This window comes from Epinephelus moara, chromosome 23 (genome assembly GCF_006386435.1).
Source record: "Epinephelus moara isolate mb chromosome 23, YSFRI_EMoa_1.0, whole genome shotgun sequence".
Lineage (NCBI taxonomy): Eukaryota > Metazoa > Chordata > Actinopteri > Perciformes > Serranidae > Epinephelus > Epinephelus moara.
In genome coordinates this window covers 17135263-17152816 of record NC_065528.1, presented here as the reverse complement: position 1 = coordinate 17152816, position 17554 = coordinate 17135263, and the positions used below count along the sequence as shown (strand labels likewise).

Below are 17554 nucleotides of genomic sequence, written 5' to 3'. Positions count from 1 at the left end.
TCCAAAAGGACAACCAATCATAGAGAGAAGGCCCTTCCATGGTGTGTTGCCCAGAGAACAGGCTTTTGTAACTCATTCAGATTGCCATCACATACACGTTATGTTAAAAATTGGGGCCATCTGCTCTATATGCCGTCGTAAAGGCAAATCCATCTCCGTCATGGTTTCTTTTTTTGTGAAAGAATCAGACAATCTATTCTATCAATCACGAAAAAATATTTAATGGAATGAATACTTATTTCATTTGGTATTTCTGTCATATACACTTGTGTGTCTGATTGTTGAGTGCGATGTTGTTGAATGTCAAGTCATAGCTACCACAGATGCAAAATCTTGCACCGGGGCCTATCATAACAACATGCACTGGGGCCCATCCTAACTACAATACACCACTGCTTGTTACCATTCCTACAGCAGTGGCTCTTTGGCTTAAGACTGTTTAACAAGCTTGTTTCAAGGTGGGCCGTCACATGACAGAAATACCACTATATTGTGATAATCCGGACAGCGATGAAGATTATTTTCTCAATTTTGAGAAACCACAATAAGCTAAATGGCAAAGTGTACACTAACTTCTATTTGACCGTTGCATGTGCAAATAAAGTGTGTACTGGCCCAGTGCAAAGGTGCACTCAAATCATATTAATTTCACCCATAACTGCTGTGTGGACTCTGTCATTAATAATAGATTGATCCGAAGGTCATTTCTGATGCACAGCACATGGTGGAGAGAAAGATATGGAGCATGAACTCCATGAACTGTAGTCTAGGAACATTGTCTGTGTTTTCTAGTCATATATTCTTATGTCTTAACTCTTGTAATATACCTTAATATTCCTTTAAGTGTGTGTGGGCACAGTGGCTTATGGTGATTATCACATTTGCTGTTTTTTTTTAAATCAAATAACAAGGATTAAAGTAATCCCATAATATTCTATGCTGTTACCATTTCCCATATTATTTCCCTGGTCTGGGATGCGCAGAAGCATGATGCCCGCATCCCTCCCATCCTCCCTCTCTCGTGGACCAATCGCATCCTCATCCTCGCTTCCACCCAGAGGTGCCACTCAGCCGCTTTCCTCCAATAGAAAAGTTGAGCTGAACGGGACGCTCCGGCGGGTGGGCTGTGGGGCGCTGCGGTTCGGGTCCAGGTGTGCCATGAGGACAGTGTAGCCTACTGAAATTTTGCCATTCAGCCTCAAAGGTAAGACCCGACACCACATGCGAGTGTGTGCATGCCCGAACTGGCTCTTGTGTCTGGACTTTAGTGGGGATGGAGTGGCATATGTAGAGCTGAAATGGACCGGCACAGGAGTACCGCAATGCAGAGCAGTGCAGTGCCGGTGCCGCTCAGTCGTCATAGGGGTGAAGTGATGTAAGGAGCTGCGCAGCTACTTTTTTTTTATGGGAAGGACTGCGACAAAGTGTTGGATGAAAGGTCGTTTTAGCTTCTCACTCTGCACCTAAGATAAGAAAGTGCGTCTCTGTGGATGCAGAGAGGAGGCAAGGTGAAAATGTGAGACTCTGTGTGCGTCAAGGGCGCAGTGAGCTGATGGATGCAGCATGGCATCTGTTTGTAAAGGGCACACTGTCCTTCATGGGCGAGGGGGCAACTCCCTTAAGAAATCACTGTTTAAAGATTGTTTTCTGGACTGTGCTGTCATGACGTCAGAGCTTGTCAAATATTGCAAATTAAAGTCCTTTGACAATCAGTTACTTTTCTCTCCATCCCTGTCCCCTGGACTGTGACAGACAAATGCAAAATGCATGAGAGTCCAAGAACAGTCCAGCCGCCCCCCCCTCTTTAGATGCCAGAGAGATTAAGCATACCGTCATGGCTGCAAGATGTTCAGGGGAAGTGAATTAATTCTCCTAACATCCTCAACATGAGGCCTGATTTCTTTTCCTGCCTTTATTTTTGACATATTCAACCTTTTGTGATGCACAACAGAAACCCAGAGCCAGCACTCAAACTAAATAAAAGAAGCCAGATTTAATCAACTCGCCACTATAGCCCAGAAAACTCCAGATGGTAATGGCATCATTGAGATATCCTTTTGTTTAATTTCAATATGACTTTGACAGTGATTTCCTGCAGCCATAAAACAAACATGGGTACTCAGGCGGTCACTGAAACACTGGGCTTAATGCTGACCTAAATTTCGCTGGTCTGTCCAAAGAGGATCTGTGATGGGATTATCGCCGGGGGGAAACACATGAAAACACACTCTGAAGAACTGATTAGTAGTGGAACAGATTGTTGCCGCCATAGAGGCAAAATTAAATATAGAAGTGTTGTGGGAGCTTGTTTTTTTATGTTTGCAATGACTCATCCATATGTAGGATCTTACAGATGCAGAAGAGGTGTTGCTTTCACTTTATCTGAAGCTGTGCAGATGCAGCATAGATGCAGTTGGGATATTAGTGTTGAGTCATCAAGAGTGCACACGAGGAGTCAGTGCTGCAGTCTGCATGTGGATGCGCTGTATACTGGGTGTATACCTCCGCTCAGTCTGTCTCGCTCTCTCTCCATTTCTGGGTGATGCAGACAAGTGCGGCTGCTGAGGCACACGGGGGAGGCTTTTTCTTCCTATATCATGCGTTCCTATTCTTCTCATATCTAGAATGACTCAGTAAAAATCAGTGATTCTGGCTAGCTGTTAGCTAGAAGGATGTTCATTTGGTGTCAATATTTACCTCAACAACTTACCTTCAGACAGGTTCTCCACCTTTTCTTTAAGACGTAACCCTGTCAGTTGAACTCAAGTAGCATACCCCTCCACCAACACCACCCATCAGGGTCCAAATGTGTTCAGACTGGATGTTAAATACTATTGACAGTATTTTTTTGTAGTGTTTACAACATTGTTACAGTAATTTTTCATACTATTAAATGCCGGTGTTTTGGTCAGTTTGGTTAAGTTTGATTTGTGACAGTGGCAGACACTAAATGTTAAGTTACATTTAGCTAACTATTTCAACTAGGGGTGGGCGATATGGCCCTAAAATAAGATCATGATATTTCAGGGTATTTTTGCGATAACGATATTCTTGATATCACAAATTAGTGGGGAAAAAAGTTATATAAATTTAAGAAAATAGAATATGATATAGTTTTACATGTCTGTCTAACAATTTGCCTTCAAATATTCAGGAAAAACTAAACAAAAATGACCTGATTTCTATAGTTTGTAAACAACAACAGTAACTTTGAGTGAGACTCAGATTCAACAAAATAAAATCTACCACAAATTACACATTTAAACAGCTCCCAAATACAAAAAAAACATCCCTGGGATCTATATACATATATTTTAACAGACGATTTATATGCTTACCAAAGGTTTACGACAAAATCACTTGACGACACCGCTGTGTGCGCACGGCGAGACAGGAGAGGGAGAGACGCTGTGCTGCTGCCAGAGGAGCCACTGACTGAGTTCCCTCTGAGTCTGAGAAGTCCCGGGCTGTTCATAAAACATTTCAGGGCGCCACAGTTTATTCCTCACTGCTGAAGCTGCTCCTCTGTTTGGAACCACCATAGAGTCGGCAATAATTTCGCTTTCAGCCATGTTTGTTGTTGCTATGGGTAACAGCATGATGTCAGTGTGTCAACAAGCTGAAATATCGTGAGTATCACAATATGAAATTTTCATTTGCTATTAAAAAGTTATACCAGTGTTATGTTATCATGAATGAGATGATATGGCACACTCCTAATTTCAACTGCATATCTGTTATTATACAATGTCTGGAAATGTGAATTGTGCATGATATATAAATAACTTAGAATCACACATCACTCTGAGCTGTTTCTTCCTCTCCCCATGACTCCGTCTTGTTACAGGTCTCCAGCAGCGTAGGCACATGAGGTTGACTTCAGTGTTTCACAATGCAATGAATCAGACAATTTGGAACTGGTTGTTCAGTCCCATCTGTAACTTTCAGTTAGCTCTTTCAGCCATTTCTCCATGACTGATAGTTAGCTATTTTATTAGCTTACAGTTTAGACTGCTCTGATTGCTTGCTAACTACTTTTCACGCTCTATCAAGTACAACACATTGAGTATAGTTTACAACTGACTATATATATATATTTCTAGTCAAACTGTTATTTACATTTTTTTCAGTAGTTGAACTGAAACAGTGTCATTTTGCTTAGAAATAGTGATTTTTTTAATAATAAGCATGTTTTGCTACATCAATATAATATTACAATATGGCATTTATTTATCAGAATACATTTCTAAGAGAAGATTGCTTTCTGACTTACTGTTCCTAATCTCATCCCTTTGACTTGTGACACTGTAGGAAGATTATTATCAGATGAAGCCTGAGAGCTTTAAGTTCCATGTTTAGCATAAAGGTTTAGTTCCAAGGTCTGAGATGCGTCCTCATCAATGAACAACACCCCAAGAAAAGCGTGTAGAACACGAGTGTTTCACGTATTCAGCCCATGAAGGCTAAGTGGTTCCAGGTTTTACTTCATGTACAATGCTGCTTCAGAGGCTTTTCACCCTGAGCAGAATACAGAAAACTATTAATAATTATTAGAGTAGTCATATTTAAAGATATTGAACATTGTGCAACATTTTGTCAATTGGCAGCTTCAGTGCAAAAGAATCTGTGTCAGACTTCCATCTGAAAACAAAACTGGTGACAAAATCGGTACAGCGTAGCATCGCAGTATTTTTGTGTCATCACACAGTGCCAAGTATCAATTTTTTACTATAATTAGGGATCGACTGATATGTTTTTTTTCAGAGCCGATACCGATTATTATGACACAGAGGTACCAATAGCTGATATTTACAACAGATATATGTCTGAGGTAAAAATCATAGTTGACACAGAATTAAAAAAATAAACACTCACAAAGCACTACATTCAAATGCAGTTAAGCATATATTTATTCTGAGAACTTTTCCAATGAAACAGTACAGTGAAAAAACATCATAGTATAGTATGTAATTTAAAAGCAATAAAAAAAACCAAAAATATTATTTAAAAAAATAAATAATAAAATAAAATAAAATAAAATAAAATAAAATAAAATAAAGGAGAGCTCAATTAAAAGCCAGGCTAAAAAGTAAGATCTTGAGTTTGCTTTTGAGAGCCTAGAGTGGTACGTGCAGGCAGTGAGAAGCATGCCAGGGGCAAAACAGCACAGCTAAGGAAAACAAAACTGTATATCGGGATATCGGTGGAAAAAATTACAGATACCGATAGTCCTAAAAATTCATAATATCGGTACCCGATAATCAACCAGGCCAAATATCTGTCGACCCCTAATTATAATATAGAGTTAAACTTAAGTTAGCCAACAAAAATAATATAATGTTCATGTTTGTTTTTGTTTGTTGATGTTTTTGTTATGTCTTGTTGTGCGTCGTAACCTTTATGTCTTGTTTTCAGGAATCTGTGTTGCTGCCTTTCTTGGCCAGGATTGTCTTGTAAAAGAGATTTTAATCTCAATGAGTCTTAAATAAAGGTTAAAAACAAATAAATAAATTAATTAAATGCTTTTTCAGTCTACTAGATACATTTTGCAGCTGCAAAAAAAAAAGGCTTAAGTGAGATGAACAGAGTGAAAACTTTCTCTTATTAGATAAAACAGATGTTGACAAAGTTTTCCTTTGGCGACATAATTTACAGTTGAAAAAAGGTAATATATCGCAATATATCGAGATATATTTTATCACAATACTCAGCATATCTCAACATGTAAAAAAATCACGATAATATTGTATTGTGACCTAAGTATCATAATAATATCGTATTGTGGATCCTATTGTGATTCCCATCCCTACCATCTCGTAGCCTTTTTAATTTATTTATCTGCATTCATATAAAGATATCAGCCAAAGTGACCAGCACACAGAAGAAGTCTTGGCCCGGATATCCGTCTGCTGCACTGGAGCCTCAGAAATATTGACTTTTGCCCTCGGAGGCTACAGTATATCGTTGTCGGAGTGATAGCGGACAGGTTCCGACTGTGATGACTCCAGACTATTAAGCTTGTACACACTGTACACTACAACAGCATAAAAGATGTATAAAGATTTTTCCCTGGTGCTGCAGTGTGTTCTGTAAAACACTGGAAGCTTAACGAGTGCACATAAAAAGATCAGCCCTCCCCCACTTCATCCCATCCTGGTCATCTTTATCAATCCTGGGTTCATCCTGCTTTATATCTCCATGTTCCTCCCCCAGCTGTTCCTCTGTTTTAATATCTCTGTCTCTCCCAGTGTTTCCTGTACGACAGTGAGACTGGAAACACTGCAGTTGCTCACAGCGATGCTGCTTTCTCATCCTGCAGAAGTGATGTGTAAGCATGTGTTACTGTGATGGCACAGAAGGAGGTGTCTAAATACTGCAGTGCTACCTTGTGTTTTGTTGACAGACAGCCCTGGTGTATTAGTGTGAACACACACACACACACACACACACACACAGTACAGGCCTGTGTCTCTGCAGGTGCTTGCGGATATGCACGCACTCCGCATGCCTATTTGCAGCGTTCTGCTGAGTCATTCTCAACCTGAATCATTTATATGCACAAGGAGGATTCTAACTAGATCTGCACTCTGCTTTGGTGAGGAAGATCATGCAGGGTCATCAGTCTGGTCTTACATCTGTAGGGACACATAAGTGATTCAATAAAACACTCTGAGGGACGATCATGTTAAACAAAATACTTATGTTGTTATTAAAATTAATTATTTTTGCTCCCTCCTCAGCTCTTTCCAGTTCATGTCCTGTCCGTCCACTGCTGGTTCGTGTCCCTCTGCCCATCCGCCTAACTCACGTGGTTGCAATAACTCGGTTTGTTGACCGTCATGGCTTCTGCTGCTTTGCTGCTCCTGGCCCTCTCCTCCTCTGTCTCCCTCACAGGTAGGAGGCACACTGATGCCTGAAAATACACCGCCACACCCCCTTAAATTAAGTCACATGTAAACGCTGCACGCCATGAGCTTACATGACCATGTTTCTGCTTTGTAGTGGCGGTCCTGTTTGGCGAACCCAGAATTTTTGGAGGTGAGTTTCTTGGAATTGTTGTCTGTAAAGTCAGGACAGAAACAGGCCATGCTGCACGTCCATCAGTTTTCCATGTCATCAGCTAATTGTAATGTTACATTTGTCAGATGATGCTACTGGATATGGCCCCATCTTTGAGGAGGAGCCTGTGGATGTGGTCTACATGGAGGACTCACCCGATGGGAGAATCTCCATGAACTGCAGGGCACGAGCGAACCCACCAGCTTCATACAGGTTACACACTATAAAGACTAAATTCATATGGTAGTACCAGATATAATGTGGTAGGACATGGTGTGGGTTGGCATCTTCTCCCTTCCGTCCTGCAACATTCAGTAGTAGCTCCTGCCACTTATACTCAGGTTGTCATTGTGGACTACAGCTCTGCTTTTAACGTTCTTACCTACAAAACTTTTTCAAAAATTATGTCAACTAGGAGATAATCACTCTTTATGTCATTGGATTCTTGGCTGTGTACAGCAGTGGTAGGGCTGATTTCAAGCAATAATGAATCAGCCCGCAGACATGAGGTCTTGTCGCTGGTCGACTGGTGCTCTCTACAAATTTAATGTTTCCAAAACCAAAGGGCCTGGTGGTTGACTTTCGGAGAGATGTAAAGGCTCTCCAGCCACGGACTATTAATGGCCTAAAAAGAGCCTTAAAGGAGCAGTGTGTAAGATGTAGGGGGAGATAGTGGCATCTAGTGGTGAGGATTGCACACTGCAACCAGCTTAAACTTCTCAAGGTTAGAATTTCTTCAGTGTTCATTGTTCAAATTCAAGTTTTTACTGCGAGATATATTATCCGCAGAGGTCTCCTATTCTCCAATATATTCTATATTCTATTCTATCCTATTCTCTGTAGAGCTGCAGCTCTACAGAGCAATGATAGAAACTGTTCTCACCCTCTCTGTATCTGTATGGTGTGATGACTCCACAATTCAGCAGAGAAGGCAGCTCCGCCTCAAAAATCATCAGCTGCAACCCGCCCCCGTCTCTGACATCCATGAGACTCGCAATCAGAGCAAAGGTCTAAAAATACTACAGCAGTCTGGCAGTCTCAGGGCCATTAAAACCAAGACATCCTGTTTCCTCAACTGCAGACCCATAATGGCTCCCCAATTCTGCACTAGCACTTTGCACGAGTAAACCACTAATACTGTACTTTAAAGCACCCGACACTTTATTGTGTTTTATGGGTTTTGGAGTTATGTATTATGTGTTTTTATTTCTTCTTATGTATCTTGACTGTTATGCTATGATTGGTTCTTGCACTGTCAATAAGCACACTTAGGCAAATTCCCAACAGTCTTGAATCTTGAAACTTGTATTGTACCACTGCTAGGTGGCGCCGTGATAACTGGGAAATCAAGCTGATGGAGCAGCCAGACGAGCACTACAGCCTCGTGGGGGGGAACCTGGTGATCACCAACCCCAGACAGAAGAAACATGCTGGGACGTACGTCTGCGTGGCCAAGAACATCTATGGCACCGTCATCAGCAAGGAGGCCAGGGTCAAGTTTGGATGTGAGTCACACATTCCCTCCTTGTTTCATGTTTGAGTTGCCATTTTTATGTTCAATTCTCCTGTTCCATCATTCATAACTCCTGATTATCTTTTTTAATCTTCTCATCTGCATGTAGTTGTGGAGGAGTTTCCCCAGGAGGAAAGAGACCCAGTGTACGTCAAAGAAGGACAGGGCGCTGTTCTGCTATGCGCCCCTCCAAAAGCTTGGCCACGTACGTACGGGTCTTCACACCCTCATTTGAAAAGCCAGTCTAATGGAGATAACAATAATTACTCTGTCTTCCATTTTTCAGAGGAGGTGACCTACCGCTGGATCTACAACGAGTTCCCGGTTTTCCTGTACACAGACCGCCGTCGGTTTGTCTCCCAGAAGACGGGGAACCTGTACATCTCCAAAGTGGAAGCTCAGGATGCAGGAAACTACTCCTGCTTTGTTTCCAGCCCGATCATTGGGAAGAGTGTCTTCTCAAAGTTCATCCCACTCATCCCCTTACCTCCTGACGATGGTTAGCAAATAATATCTGTGAAAAAATATAATCGTCTACTAACAAATGTTGCAGAACAGAGTTTAGAAAAACAGGCACACAATATTGTCGTGTTCATGATCTGATACATTGAACATTTTGGATATAATTTACTTTTTTTTTGCTTCAGGTGAGGAGAGAAAGTACCCAGCAGACATCAGGGTGAAGTTCCCAGATACCACTGCCTTGCTGGCCTCTAATATTACACTGGAGTGCTTTGCTCTGGGAAAGTATGTTTTTATTTTTGTGCTCGGTCAAAGAACTGAATTCATTAAAAAAATGGGCTCATGGGATATATGCTTCCACATAGTCATTGGTTTAGTTTCTTTGTCTTTTCAGCCCCATCCCTCATATTGTTTGGAGGAAGGTGGACGCCACAGACCTCCCAGCGAATCATGAGATTAGTGAGTCAGGAGCTGTGCTTCATCTGTACAATGTACAGTACGAAGATGTGGGAGGATACGAGTGTGAAGCAATCAACACCAAAGGAAAGGACTGGCACAAGGCCTGGCTGTATGTGGAGTGTAAGTGGGTTTCAATGTAGAGTGTACTTTAAGAAACATTCAAGTGTAAGCCTTAGTATAGAGATTATTTCTTACAATTGAACTAGTGGTGTTCTTAGGTTGCTTTCAGACCTAGGGTTGTCTTGCTTTGGTCTGAATCAATGACTATGCTACACTATGTCATTCACTTTCTCCCTACATCCCCCATATGTCTTACAAACATGCATATGTGTGACGATACTAGTTCCCTGGGAGGCGTTTCAGGGCAGAGATGTCTTCACACTGATGTCAGATATGCGTTGCTTCAAACATGAATTTGAACCATCTGGGCACAAATCAGAATCGAGCATTAAGCCCTGTAATGTGAACGTAGCCTTGGACAGCAACAGTGCGTACATCTAAATATTGTGTTGCATATAATGACTTTTATGCCCGTTTTGTTTGTTCAGCTGCTCCAGAGTGGGCAGAAACCATCAACAACACTCAGATTGACATCGGCTCAGAGCACACCATGCGCTGTGTGGCATCAGGGAAGCCCTTCCCTTTCATTCGCTGGTACAAAGATGGATATATGGTAAAAAAAATTCATTTTGTTGCCTGCCATTAAAGAAGTTGGGGAGTACATGGTATCAACTTAACATTTGGGTTGTGTGTGCGTGTTTTCCAGTATGGGAAGGGGGAGTTGAAGTTTTCCAGTCTCACTTTTGATGACTCAGGAATGTACCAGTGTATTGCTGAGAACTACTGGGGCATCAAGTACGCCAACGCTGAGCTGCGAGTCATCGGTGAGCCCTTTCAATAAACAGTGCTCTTACTGCCTTATTATATTAGGAAGCACAATTGATTCTTCATTAAGTCCTATCTATCTATCTATCTATCTATCTATCTATCTATCTATGAGTGAAAAATATTCTAAAGGACAGAACAATTTATTTGTCGGTGGAGTATTGTGAAAGAGGAAGACATTAAAACTGAGAAGAGCTACAGAGAGGAACAACAATGTTCTTGCACAGCAGGTAGCTCATTGTTTTTTGCTAACATTTAGTTATGACTATCTGTAGCTTTCATTATCAATTTGTTTAAAACACAAACAGCTTCAAATGGTATAAGACTACCTAACTAACAACATAAATGTAAGTCATTTACAAAGAATATTTGACTGTATTTGGTAGCAAACATGCTAAGCTAGCTAACCTTAGTTACCTTGGAGCATACAAAGGAGTTGGTCTTCAGTGGATGCAGTTGTAAGTGAGGTCTTCCTCACAGTTTGATACATATCCAAAGTTCTACTCTTGTGTTTTTGGCCTCGGAAAAGCAAAAAAAAAAACAAAAAATCCCCCTCCAAACTTTGGGCATATCTGCTGTCAGACTTGCAGGTTCTATATACACACCATCTCTTGTTGAGTTTGACAGGCCACCCGTGCCTAATTACGGTTGCTAATTTAGGACTGGACGGTGGCCATCTAAGGGACGGACTTAGTTAAGGGTCACTTGTGTGCAACAATTTCAAAGACCAAAGGCTGATGAAAGACTAGCTGTTCAAACAGAAGATGTCATGACATTCAGGATAAATCGACTAAACATGAATTCACACTTTATAATCTCCCCTCAGCCTGTGCTCCTACATTTGAGTTGAACCCTGTGAAGAAGCAGCTTCTTGGAGCCAAAGATGGCCGCGTAGTAATCGAGTGTAAACCCCGAGCTGCTCCGAGACCGCGGTTCACCTGGACAAAGGGCAAAGAGCTGCTCTTCAACAATTCCCGGTCAGTCAGCATTAGCAATAAACAGTGGACTGTAGCACTGGAATGCCCTCCCAACCATCCGCTGTCAAGCAGCTTCACTAAATAACCGTTCTCATTTTTAGGATTTCCATTCTGTATGATGGGAGTCTGGAGATCCTCAACGCCACCATCAATGATGAGGGGGTATACACCTGCTTTGCCGAGAATGACAGAGGAAAGGCCAACAGCTCTGGCACTCTCACCATCACAGGTCCGTGAACATGTGCATATGTTTGTGTGCATATTCAAATACAGAAAACATTAACAGTTTTAATGTATCATTTCCCTAGAGGCGACCATCATCACAGAACCTCCTGAAGACTCTGAGGTGCAGGTCGGCGATGAGGTGATTCTGAATTGTGCTGCTTCATACGACCCCATGCTGGACATTACCTTCATCTGGGCCATAGACTTCAGAGTCATTGACTTTGATGCTGAATGGACACACTACGAACGTGTTATGGTAGGGTGATGGTTCATCCGAGCCTCCGTTATCATCTCACACCCACAGCTGATCACTTAACAACCACTGATATTGTCAGCTAATGTTTCCTGTCCTCACTCTTTCCCTTCATTTTTTATCTCCTTGTTTTCTCTTCTTGTTGTTCAGAGTGAAGATGGCAGAGGTGACCTGAGAATAAAGAATTCCCAGATTTGGCACGAAGGTCGCTACACCTGCACGGCTCAGACAGTGGTGGACAGCGATATTGCATATGCTGACCTCAAGGTTGTAGGTCAGTTCTATCACGTTTTACCTCGAATGATCATGGATGCCGAGCTTAATGATGCCTGAGCACAAAAGTGCTCAAAGTGCAAAACCTAATGTTTGTGTAGAGATTATTTTTCTGCTGCGCCACTGCTTTTTGAGGGGTGCTTAAAAACTCACAAGATTTGCCACATGTATCTGAAAAACTGATTTTTGATGGGTCTCGTACTTGGGTGTGACAAAATTTCAACAAAGTAGCCTTCTTGGTACATTTTACCTAGATGTATGAAAATTGAAGGGCACATGTGACATCCAAAGACTTGAAAAAAGTCTCTCGGAGCAATATCCTAACTCCAACAGGAAGTCAGCCATTTTGAATTAACTGTGCACTCTTAGTGTTTTGGGTTATATTTTAACAAACCAGTGGTAGAGATGTCACCAAATTTGCACTGTGCCATTGAAACACCTTTCTGATGAAAAGTTGTTGAAATTTGATAGATGCAGTGGTGAGGGGTTGAATTAACATGTTTCACCACCAAACAGGAAATAGTTTGTAACTTGCCTGTATGGTCAAATCTGCACCATACTTCACATTCAATAAGAGTCCTGGCCTAAAGACATCTACGTGCCAATATTTGCAATATTTGATTATAGTCATAGCACCACCTTGTGGCAACAGGAAATTACATGTTTTCTTCTTAAACAAACTCATAGAAGAGTCATCAAATTCTTGTTTTTGTTGAACAATATTGCTGTGGCATGGGCTTCTGTGTATTTTGTCGTAACAGAAAGAAAGAGTCCTGCCTGAGGGCATCTATATGCCAATATTGAGTCAAAGTAATTCTGCCACCTACTGGCAAAATGTGGGCCTTGTGTGACAAACATTTGATTTACGTAAATTTTATTTTTTAATTTTAATTTCTAAGTCTTGCGTGTAAATATATGGTCGCTTCAACTGCCGTCTTGCCAGCACACCCAACATTCAGCTCTACTTGTAGCTTAAACTTTTGATTTTAATTTACCTTTCTTTGTGTGGTTGATAACCTGAGCAAATTTACATTATAAGAATAGATCATAAACATAATGTACCTTCTTTTCTTTCCCCTGTCCTCCCTGATCCAGGTGTTCCTGGGCCTCCTGGTGTGATCAGGATAGAAGAGATCGGGGACACGTGGGTGAGGCTGTTGTGGACTAAAGGAGCAGAGCATAACAGCCCCATTCTCTTCTACACCATTCAGACCAGACACTACTGGGCACTTAATGAAGACGACTGGAGGGACGCCAGCACCAGTAAGTACTTCTCACTGCCAGTAGGGGGCCAACTTGCTTTGAACTGACCATTCTGACCTTATGTGATTTGATTGCTTCAGTCTGCAAGTAAAATGTACTTACACGTTGTTGATAGGATTGCCTGATTGTATTGGACCAGCACAATGCAATGTGTCATGCCATCTGTATCTCCTTCAGCTCCAACTGTTCTTGACGGCAATGCAGAGAGGGCTGATGTGACAGACCTGTACCCCTGGATGGAGTATCAGTTCAGGATCTTCGCCACGAATGAGTATGGCGCCGGAGAGGCCAGCATCCCCTCCCTCAAGATCAAAACTTGGGATGCTCGTAAGAAGAGAATATTAATACCTTGACATATATTTTAGTCAGTACAGATTTGGGGCAAAAAGAAAAAACCTTTGACCTTTCTTCTTAGAACCGGTGGTATCTCCCACTGATGTGGCGGGCTATGGAGGTAGAAATGGCGAGATTGTCATCACATGGACTGTAAGTAAGCCCTTAGTTCATGTGACTCATTTTTTACCAAAAATAGCACTCACCCCCGCATTAAGAAAAATCTAAGAAGTGTTTTTTTTCTCCTTTCCTATCCACTCCTGACCCCTTAGCCCGTGCAACCGTGGTACTTCTATGGCAAAAAGTTTGGCTACATTGTGGCATTCAAGCCTCACGATGCTTATGACTGGTGGTACGAGACCATCTCAGACCCCGAGACCAGGCGTTACGTTCACAGGGACTCCTACTTTATTCCCACTGATGAAGACTTCCAAGTCAGAGAGTTTCAGGTGAAGATCAAGTCGTTTAATGTGAAAGGAGACGGACCGTACAGCCTCACCAAAGTCATCTACTACCCAAGAGATGGTGAGGATTTGGTTTTTTGGTTTGGTTTCAGTTGTTGGTGACACTAAACTTACAGTTAAACTTAGCTGACCAACAGTTTTTCTTTTCTCAACCATTTGTCTCCAGTACCTACAGAGGCTCCGACAGATGTCTATGCCAGACCGGTGTCCTCCACTGAAGCTCTGGTGTGGTGGTTGCCAGTGGTCGACACTGGAACAGGCCTGCAGCAGTACATTGAGGGATACCAGGTACATAGCTTCTACTGTACAAGTTACATACAGAAGATTTGTCTCAAAAACTTAAGGTGTACATAAAGACATATGAAAATAGAATAGGCAGACAATTTTTCTGTTAAGTATTTCAGGAGTAATTGCTGTGAGCAGTCCTCAGGTAAATGAAGGGACCACAATGAAATGTTTGGGTTATATTGTCAAGGAATAGTGGTAAGAATAAATTCCAACCACTTATTCTGTGTCTCTTTCTACTTTGGCAGTCCAAACAAGGGTAATTTGTGGTTGCACTGAAAAAAGCAGCATCTCCTTGACATGGGGATAAAAGTTCAAACTCTTCACAAGATGTAGTGCTTTTTATTAATCTAGGTTGTTTTGTTGTGAGTTGCTGAGTGTTGGAGATATCAGCTGTAGAGATGTCTGCCTTCTCTCAAATATAATGGAACTAGATGGCACTCAGCTTGTGGTGCTCAAAGTACCAAAAAATACATTTAAAAAAACTCATCAGCAATGTCTCTTTCCAGAAATCATGACCCAGTTACTCAAGATAATCCACAGACCTTGTTGTGAACTATTTTCTTTCTACCAAACTACACCCACCAACTGCGTCACAATGCAGAAGGAAATGTCTATATACTGCTAACTCATCTAGCACCACTTAGCTAGCTACAGTTACAGCTCAGCCGAGGAGTTACATCGTAACACGTGTTCCTACCACATTCTCAACACATTCTGGCCTTGATGTCAATATTAGTTAGCTAGCAGTGTGATTAAAAGTTGACAGACGACTGACAGATGTCTTAGTTAAAAAAATGTCCTCTCCTAACCAGGTCAAATACTGGCGAAAGTATGATGACCCAGAGCCGGGAGCAAACCGTATATTTGTTTCAGCCTCTGTCAACCAGACCAGGCTGGAGAACATGCTGCCAGACTCGCATTACCTCATTGAGGTCCGTGCTTTCAATGGAGCTGGCCTCGGACCCCCTGGTGAACACTGTGAGATGTTCACAAAGAGGCCACGTAAGACGAATTACTCACAATCTATGAACAATAAGCATGTGCAATGAGAGTTATTCTATAGATGTGGTCTTGTTTTTTCATTGATTTTTTTTGTCTACAGCACCACCAGATCCTCCCAGGATGTGGCGCTATGTTACCTGGACAGGACAGTGGTTGTATGTGTGGTGGGATCATATCCAGTATGACTGGTTTGGCAATATTTCCTTCCCACTCTACTACAAGGTGAGTGTGTAAAGCTTTTGCAAAGCTACTATTAAGCCTGATAATAGGGTGAATTCGGGGAATGTTGGACACTTTTTGGTGTATGCCGCAGCACATCTAAACCTCACTCCAGTGATGTTTCTTTAAATCTTTTTAGGCCTTCATAACATTTTTATAATGGAATCATATGGGAATAAACCATCTTTTAGAAGCTACCTCACTCAGGCAGCATCTTCAGACTGTGTATAAAGATGAACTCAATGTCCTGCTTTTTGTTTTCAAGGTCATGTTCAGAAAGACTGGCTACATCTATGGGAAAGTCTACATCACTGGCTGGCACTTCATGGACTTCCCCATGCCTCAGACTGGAGACTATGAGCTGATGGTACGTGGCCGTTATGAAGGAGGGGATGGCCCAATCAGAATGATCAGCATTAAGGGTAAGGCTAAAACATATCTATGAGAATATTTTTTTGTCCTCTTGGTACATTTGTCTCATGTTCTTTATGCTTCCTCAGGTAAAGTATCGGTGATCACACCCACTCTAAGCCTGGTTTCTTTGGTGCTGCTGGAGCTGTGCATCGCGGGACTGCAAATTTAAGGCCTGCCACAAGTGACATGTATATAATAAACTCTGGGAAGTCAATCTGTGGATAGAAGAGATCCAGTCTTCACCTCCAAACACTCTTCTCACTGATAGTTAAGGTTATACATTGTGTATCTGTTCTGTTGTAACACGACACAGGAAGTTCTTTTTCATATAAAAAAAGCATCGGGTGTTGGCCCCGACACTTTTTATGGACTTAATTCATCTTCCAAATGAACAACAGCAGTGAACTGGGTAGGACTCCATTGAGAGGGTTGGAAATGTGCTCCGTCAAATCCAGATATTCACTCAAAAGCCAAAGTCAAAATGAATGAAGGTGGATGTTATGATTAAACTCTCCACACAGTGTGTTCAGATAGAAATAAAAGCATCCAGAAAAGTCATTTTAAGTTGTTTTCTGAATGTATAAACATTCTATCACTTCATTATGTCATTTTCCTCTTCCATCATTCAACTTTCTTTGATCATTACTTCCTGTTTGGAGTTGAAATGAGCTGGACGAACATTACCAAGGTAGAATTCAACCCATAGAATGGGACGATGTTATTTATAACAAGCACTATAAATCTCTCAGATGGTCATGCTATGAATATTATGTAAGCTGTGTGATAATCACTGTTTGGTTTGGAACGAGCAGAGTAGGATGACTAAAATGTGTATAGATTTTCTGAACATGTAACTTTTTTGTGGAGCACATTCAGCATATCACATATTTCAAACAAGCGTAGCCTATTCTTCACCGTCATGTTCTCACTTTTGTTCAACATGTTTAGATTCATTTTCTAAATCTTAAATGGTGCTGTGCGACAGGTAGATTCAGAAGATTCTCCATATTAATTTAAAATGTCATCCTCACCAGAATCACGTGCATAGTTGAAGTTTGAGTTCTAGCCGCAACGATAAAAAGCCATAGCCTATCACTTTGACAACTTCCCACTGAATGTTAATTTCTGAAAGTGTAATATTTGAATGTCCCATGAGGCCAGGAGTTGAAGAGAAACTGCTGTATATCACATAAATGTATGCTACTTTTCTTTATGTCAGGCTGCAAAACCATTAAACAGAGTACAAACCATCTTTACTGTCTCATTTGTTGAGTTTTAGTCCGTTTTCAATGAGTCAGTTACAAATGTTCCTTTCAACACATGTTCATCTCTGATCTCAGAAAAAAACATTCAACTCTTTTTTCAACTTTCCTATATATTGGAAAATATTTAATACACCTATCTGTGTTGTAGTACTCCAGATCGGTCTCAACACCACTTTCTGCTTGGTCTTCTCTTGGTCTCA

At 41.4% G+C, this 17554-nt stretch overlaps 1 protein-coding gene across 1 annotated transcript; it reads left to right on the top strand.

The window, feature by feature from the left end:
• Positions 1 to 1083: 1083 nt before the first annotated feature.
• cntn1b (contactin 1b) lies at positions 1084 to 17341 on the top strand. Its single transcript, XM_050036601.1, has 24 exons — positions 1084 to 1204; positions 6741 to 6894; positions 7003 to 7038; positions 7146 to 7272; positions 8383 to 8564; positions 8682 to 8777; positions 8859 to 9071; positions 9220 to 9319; positions 9429 to 9613; positions 10042 to 10166; positions 10260 to 10377; positions 11205 to 11355; positions 11457 to 11584; positions 11664 to 11836; positions 11984 to 12107; positions 13202 to 13369; positions 13547 to 13696; positions 13785 to 13855; positions 13975 to 14227; positions 14333 to 14454; positions 15267 to 15456; positions 15557 to 15678; positions 15941 to 16097; positions 16176 to 17341. Exons 2-24 carry the CDS (start codon positions 6840 to 6842, stop codon positions 16256 to 16258), a joined length of 3129 nt encoding a protein of 1042 aa, XP_049892558.1. The 5' UTR covers positions 1084 to 1204; positions 6741 to 6839; the 3' UTR covers positions 16259 to 17341.
• Positions 17342 to 17554: the final 213 nt, after the last annotated feature.

Bases quoted from the DNA above. Each gene is read 5' to 3' on its own strand.
- cntn1b (XM_050036601.1), top strand. From the start codon at position 6,840: ATGGCTTCTGCTGCTTTGCTGCTCCTGGCCCTCTCCTCCTCTGTCTCC. The intron at 9,614-10,041 runs GTAAGTGGGTTT...TTGTTTGTTCAG, and splicing joins GGCCTGGCTGTATGTGGAGT to CTGCTCCAGAGTGGGCAGAA. The intron at 16,098-16,175 runs GTAAGGCTAAAA...ATGCTTCCTCAG, and splicing joins CAGAATGATCAGCATTAAGG to GTAAAGTATCGGTGATCACA.